At 43.8% G+C, this 7,311-nt stretch overlaps 1 protein-coding gene across 2 annotated transcripts in view; it reads left to right on the plus strand.

The window, feature by feature from the left end:
• LOC135055239 (protein spire homolog 1-like) overlaps positions 1 to 7,088 on the plus strand; it is a 123,622-nt gene extending 116,534 nt beyond the window's left edge. The window contains exon 16 of one of the 2 annotated variants that reach the window (XM_063959047.1): positions 6,133 to 7,088. In XM_063959047.1, coding sequence (XP_063815117.1) covers positions 6,133 to 6,337 — 205 coding nt within the window. In that variant the 3' untranslated portion in view covers positions 6,338 to 7,088. The remainder of the gene's footprint in view (positions 1 to 6,132) is intronic. The other variant, XM_063959048.1, reaches the window with a different exon arrangement.
• The last annotated feature ends 223 nt before the right edge of the window (positions 7,089 to 7,311 follow it).

The raw sequence follows: 7,311 nt of genomic DNA on the forward strand, positions 1-7,311 counted from the left end.
GTGGATTCATCCGTATCTAAACTTACGAGGAAGTTAACCATACCAGTCCCAACTGCTACTACGCTTAAAGACCCTGCAGATCGTAAAATAGAGGCTATGCTAAGGTCCATGTACACAGCATCTGGAGTGCTGTTAAGACCTGGGTTGGTTGGCATTTGGGTTACTAAAGCTTTAATGGTATGGATAAAAGAGCTCAAGTCGGCTCTGCAAGATGATCATCTTATACTTCTCGCGGATCAAATCTGGGAAGCTGCTGAATATCTATGTACAGCTTCTACTGACGTCTGTCAGCTTACTTCTCGCCTGTCCTCATCGCTAGTCACAGTACGACGAGCACTTTGGCTGCGTTCGTGGCAGGCGGAGACGGAGGTTAAAAAAGGTATAGAGGCATTGCCTTATGATGGCGAGAAACTTTTTGGTCCTGAATTGGACAAATGGATTTCTGAGGCTACTGGAGGGAAGTCTGTTTTTCTTCCATCGCCTACAACTATACCTAAACGGAAATATTCTGGTCCGGCGTTCAAATCCTTTAGAACTCAGCCCTTTCGTGGGCAGGGAGGAGCAGTCACGCCGGGCAGAAGAGGTCGGGGACGTAGTGCCCGACAATCCAATGCACGTCGTCAAGACACCAAGACCACTAACAAACCAGTGGCATGACGGGCTCCCAGCCCATCTCGGATCTCCAATTGTGGGAGCACGCCTTCAGAGCTTTCAGGGGGCGTGGCTGCAGACGTCCACAGATGGGTGGATCCGCAATTTAGTATTAGAGGGTTACAAAATAGAGTTCGATTATCTTCCGACAGGAAGATTTTTCACGACAGGACTGCCTGTGTCGGACGACAAGAAAGCAGTTCTGCAGGTTGCCATTCAGTCTCTGCTGAATGCTGCAGTGATAATTCCGGTCCCTGTGCAGGAACAGGGGCAGGGTTATTATTCCAGTCTGTTTCTGGTACCAAAACCAGATGGCTCAGTCAGGCCAATATTGAACCTAAAAGGTCTCAATCATTACGTCACTTACCACAGATTCAAGATGGAATCTCTCAGGTCAGTAATTGCAGGGTTAGAGCCACAGGAATTCATGATTGCACTAGATCTCAAGGATGCGTATTTGCACATTCCGATTTGGCCACCTCACCAGAGTTTCTTAAGGTTTGCGATAAGACGAGACCATTACCAATTTCAGGCTCTACCGTTTGGCCTCTCATCAGCGCCTCGGGTATTCACCAAGGTAATGTCCGTGATGACAGCTCATCTCAGGTCCCTAGGGGTAATAATTGTTCCGTATTTAGACGATCTACTCATAAAGGCTCCGTCGCAACAATTGCTTCTCCAACATGCCTTACTAACGTACAATGTACTAGTTCAGCACGGTTGGATAGTCAGTTTAAAGAAATCACATCTAATTCCGTGTCAACGACTTCAATTCCTAGGGATGATTCTCGATACAGTAAAACAAAGGGTTTACCTGCCACAACAGAAAGTACAGGGCATTCGTCATCTGGTGCAATTAGTGCTCAAGCCACGCACAGTCTCAGTACATTTGTGCATTCGCCTTCTAGGCACAATGGTGGCGGCTTTCGAAGCACTTCAGTTCGGAAGATTTCACTCACGTCCGTTTCAACTGGAGGTGTTAGCACAGTGGTCGGGATCACATCTGCAGCTGCACCACAGGGTGAGGTTGTCACCACAAGTCAGGGTGTCTCTTCTCTGGTGGTTAAAAATACACAATCTATCTGCAGGGAGACGATTCGGCGTCGCGAATTGGATAATTCTGACAACAGACGCAAGTCTCAGAGGTTGGGGAGCTGTAGTTCAGAGTTATCGGCTCCAGGGCCTCTGGGCGGATCACGAAAGATCGCTATCCATAAATGTTCTGGAACTCAGGGCGATTTACAATGCTCTAAGACAAGCGGTGTACATGTTTCGTTTTCAGACTGTTCAGGTGCAGTCAGACAACGCGACGGCAGTCGCATATATAAACAAACAAGGAGGAACGAGAAGCCGCATGGCTATGCGGGAAGTAGCTCGGATCCTCAGATGGGCCGAATATCACCAGGTGATATTATCGGCAGTGTTCATTCCTGGAGTGGACAACTGGGAGGCAGATTTTCTCAGTCGTCGGGATTTTCATCCAGGAGAGTGGGCATTGAATCCAGAAGTATTTCAGATGTTGATCCAGAAGTGGGGTTACCCTCAGGTGGATCTAATGGCATCCCGCCACAATCATCAGGTGTCAAGATATGTGTCCAGAACAAGAGATCCAGGGGCAGTGGCGGTGGATGCTCTCACAGCCACGTGGCCATACAGCCTTGTGTATCTGTTTCCACCGTTTCCGCTGCTCCCGTTGGTGCTAAAACGGATCAAGAGAGGGTTCGTCACAGTCATTCTAATAGCGCCTCATTGGCCTCGGAGGGCTTGGTTCTCGGATCTCCTCGGGTTACTCGCAGACGATCCGTGGCCACTCCCACTACGTCCGGACCTGTTACAACAGGGTCCGTTCCTTTACCCCGATTTAGCGCGGCTGCGTTTGACGGGGTGGCTGTTGAAAAGGCCATCTTAAGGAAAGAGGGCATTCCTGAGTCTGTTATACCAACCATGGTACGAGCTAGGAAGCCGGTTACGGCAGCTCATTATTATAGAATTTGGCGTACTTATATAGGTTGGTGTGAAGCTCGGAAATTTCCGACATCGTCTTTTAAATTATCCCGTCTTTTGTTATTTTTACAAATGGGGTTAGATGGAGGACTACGTCTTTCCACATTAAAGGTGCAGGTATCTGCGTTGTCAATTTATTTTCAAAGGAAATTGGCCTCGTTGCAGTCAATACATACGTTTCTACAGGGTGTAAAGAGGATACAGCCTCCTTTCATTCCACCTACAGCACCATGGGACTTGAATCTGGTTTTAGATTTCTTACAGTCCGATTACTTTGAACCCTTACAACAAGTGGATATTAAATTTCTCACTTGGAAAACGATTTTTCTTTTAGCCTTAGCTTCGGCTAAGCGTGTTTCAGATTTGGGTGCCTTGTCATGCAAGTCACCGTATTTAATTTTTCATGATGACAGAGCGGAACTTCGGACGAATCCCGCTTTTCTACCAAAGGTAGTGTCGTCTTTTCACATCAATCAACCAATAGTAGTTCCTGTGTTAACAGGAGACTCTGGAACGTTGGATGTGGTTCGCGCATTGCGTATCTATGTTTCCCGAACGTCTACTGTGCGTAAGACAGATACGTTGTTTGTTCTCTATGACGCAGCTAAGAGGGGTTGGCCAGCCTCTAAGCAGACCTTATCCAGATGGATCAAACTGACTATACGTCAGGCTTACCTTTATGCTAAGTTACAGCCACCTACTTCAGTAACAGCTCATTCCACACGTTCTGTGGGGACGTCATGGGCAGCGAGTCGTGGGGCTTCTACGACACAGCTTTGCCGTGCGGCTACTTGGTCGTCAGTGCACACGTTTGTGCGCTTTTACAAGTTTGATACGTTCGCGGCAGCAGCATCTAGCTTTGGCCGTTTAGTGTTACAGGTGCCAAACAGCTCTCCCGCCACGGAGGAGACTTTGGTACATCCCAAGAGTACTCCAGTGACCCCTAGTGGATGAAAAAGAAAATAGGATTTTGGTACCTACCAGGTAAATCCTTTTCTTTGAATCCATAGGGGGCACTGGACGCCCACCCAGAGCAGTTTACCTGTTTTAGGAGTCCAGTGGTTCTTATGGTAACACACTTTCACGACTGGTTTAAATTTAACAAGGGTTAATCAGTTATGGTGTCAACTGTTTAGTTGTCTGTTACGTTGTGTCAACTTTATTGTTGTCTGTGAGACTATATGTAATTCTCCTTTTGTCAATCTCTCTATCGATCCTGTTCGGCTCAGTAAAAAACACTGAAGTGCTGCAGGATATGGAGGGGAGGAGTAGTCTCAAAAATTAATTTATTCAGTGCCTTCTTCCGGTGGAAGCCGTCCATATCCCAAGAGTACTCCAGTGCCCCCTATGGATTCAAAGAAAAGGATTTACCTGGTAGGTACCAAAATCCTATTTTTTCTTTTTTTTCCCCCTCCCTCTTAACTCTCTGCACCTTTCACTCCCTGCTTTCCATGTTCATCCCCCTGAATTCTTCATGCTCGCATCCAATGTCTGAGCTTGGGACTGAAGCTACCACATCCAGCCTCCTTCGGTCTCTCCACAGCCTCTGGCTCCAGTCCTCCTACATTTACTTTGTTCTGTGCCTTCTGGTTCTGACTGCTCCTCTTAGCACTGCTGTTACGAAGTCTCAGTGGTGCGGCATGCGTGGTGCGCTCATGAAACAAGAAAAACCTTATTGAAGCGGCTGGAAGAGGTCCAAGTGCCTGCATCGGCACAGGCACTGGTGTATCTTTTCTCCCATATGTGTTTTTTTAATCCAAAATGATCTATATTTACCTTTTAACCAACAATTTTGCTATGTCTTTACTCGCAGCCAGTGGATAGCAACATAACTGAATTCTTTGGTTTTAAAGATCCCAATTGCATTATTGCAAAGTCTTCCGGGCCCCATACACTAGAACGATATGTCTGAGGCTGAAGTCGGAGGCGATTTCCCTTGAACTCTCCCGTATGCGATCCCAGCCATGCCTGCGGGAACCGACCTATCACGAGTGCAGCACTAACAACCTAAAGGAGTCGAACCAAAGCTCAGGGCCGTGGATTGGATACACAGCCAAAATGTCCGGTTTCACCCAATATATTGGCCTAAATACCCAAATTGGGCTGAAATCGGGCATAATCGTTCTAGTGTAAGGGGCCTTTTAGAAACACAGAATAGCTGTATGATTCCATCAGCACCTTGAGAAGGCAATGCCCCTTCAGAACAATTCTTAGATGGACCAGATAAGAGGACTTGAGGCTCGGCGCAATGATTCTGCGAGGCAGCAGGGTGTGCCAGTTTATTCCTTCTCTAGTCATTATCATTTGAATACAATTATCGTCTCCTCATTCTCAGTTTGTGGAAAAAGTTTGATTATGCAACATGTGGTGTAATGGGTTTTTCCTCCCCGTCTTTTCCTATTAATGTTTGGGTACATTCCACTACAAAGGCTGCTGTGGGGGACAGGAAAGAAGAATAGTGAATTGGTTACCTGTTACTACTTCAAAGTACTCCATGGCAGCTACAGTTTTCCATCCATGGATGTGTGTGTGATATATAACACACACACACACACACACACACACACCCTCTATCCGTAGATGCAGCACTCCAGGCGACTCAATAAATAGACAGGAGACTGCAGTGTATAAGCAACGTTTCAATGCTCAACGCATTTACATCAGACTAATCAGGTTAGTCTGATGTAAATGCATTGAGCATTGAAACGTTGCTTATACACTGCAGGCTCCTGTCTATTTATTGAGTCGCCTGGAGTGCTGCATCTACGGACATGCGCATTGAATTTGATTTATGCGGACACCCGGCGCAGTATCGCTTAGCTGATGGGAGAGCCGGTGCTATTGAAATTAAATATAAATGTATGTGTGTGTGTATATGTATGTGTGTGTATGTATATATATATATATATATAATTATATTACTACTTGTGTCCAAGAACAGTCTTGCACGTATTTAGGTAACAAGACGTTTGACACATTTATTACTCCTGAACACAACTGCTCCTCTTTCATGAAATAAGTGTCCTTGTACAAAGTGTGAAATGAGCTGCTGTGTTATCCCAAATGGTTGCTGTTAGCCAGCGTGTGGGCATAAGCTCCAAAGTATAAAGTAACTTCACCTGCTCCAAGCCATGAGCCAGCAGTGATATTTCTGATAAACCTATGCTAGCTTCATGCACCGCTGATTCACTGCTCAAAACATGCATGCCTTGTCTGCTATTAAATTGTACGATCTTTTGAAGAAGATATTAATAAAAGATATGGGAAGGAACATCTTTTTTTTTTTTTTTTTTTTTTTTTTTTTTCCAGCCCCTATAAGATCAACTCTTTCTGCGCTTCTAAAACAGGCTCCATCATCTTGATGCATTGCTCTTAGATAATTATGTGATGAAATATATCAAGTTGTTTGTTCAACCACAATAAACAGCGACTAAAAATAACCTATGAATTACATTCTCCATTTTAATTTATCTATAGTGTTCCACTGGTGTTTGGACCCAAAGCTGAAACGGAGAATTCCTTCCACAAGAGGGTAATGTACAACTGGACTTGCATGGACATCTGTTTTAAATGCAGTGAGTACATCTTGGATGTTATAGATATGAACCAGAGTGAGTTCTCAGGCAGTGGATTAAAGTCTCGCAGCAGTTCTGAATCCTCTGCATCTTTGCCAAGACATTAAGTACATAAGGAATCTCTTCTCCTCAAACCTTCACTTCAGAATGTATCTTCTGCTTGGGATCATTCTAGGAAGCCACCCGACCATTGTACTGCTCTTTGGGTGTAAGTGAGAAAATGATGGGACAAAGATGACCTCAATGAAAGACTTTTACCTTTTAAATGTTTGTGTGTTTGACTGTGTTATGTTCTAATGACTAGGTCCATTAAAATAGCCTATTCTTACTTAATGCCAGTTGCCAAAAAACACTTCCTTTTTTTTGTTGTTGTTGATCTTTCCCACCCCCTTGTGCGGAATGGGGGTAAATATATATGTATCTAAATGTACTTTCTATGAAGTTTTAGAATAAGTATGCTATGGTTGGTCACTGACCTGGAAGCATTGGCTATCTCACGTATTTTTATTCCTGCAATTGATGGTGCTAAATTTCACAATATTTAAGAAATTATAAATATTTTAATATTTATTATTAATTTAAATTCATATTCTTGCGTGAGTTTGTTCTATGAATACACAGAGCTAAAGAACGGTTACACTTTATTTTTTTTATTGGACTATATTGTGAATCACTAAACACTACCACTTTGCATGATTTCTGGTGTTTGGGCATATATCAGCGCTATCCTTAATGTGTTTTTTGTCTAGCTGACTTCTTGAAGTATTTTTGGAGCTTTTATTTTGGCCTTAAGTGTTTGAGTAGGATGTATGTTCTGTTAATTGTAATCTTTAAAATAAAGAGCAAGAATATGATGCAGTTCAATGTGTTTACATGTTTTTGTGAGATTATATTAAAAAGTTGTAAATATTCTACCAGAATATCAAAGTCCAAAAGTGATACTTTACTTGAGGTGTTGATGCCACGCCTGATTTGCGTTTTACTATGCAAGTGTCATATACTAGTGCAGAAACTAGTCTATACAGCACAGGCCACAAAATTGTATGTAATCCCATTATCAAAGCCTTAACCTTTAACCGAT

Source organism: Pseudophryne corroboree, chromosome 3 (assembly GCF_028390025.1).
Source record: "Pseudophryne corroboree isolate aPseCor3 chromosome 3, aPseCor3.hap2, whole genome shotgun sequence".
Lineage (NCBI taxonomy): Eukaryota > Metazoa > Chordata > Amphibia > Anura > Myobatrachidae > Pseudophryne > Pseudophryne corroboree.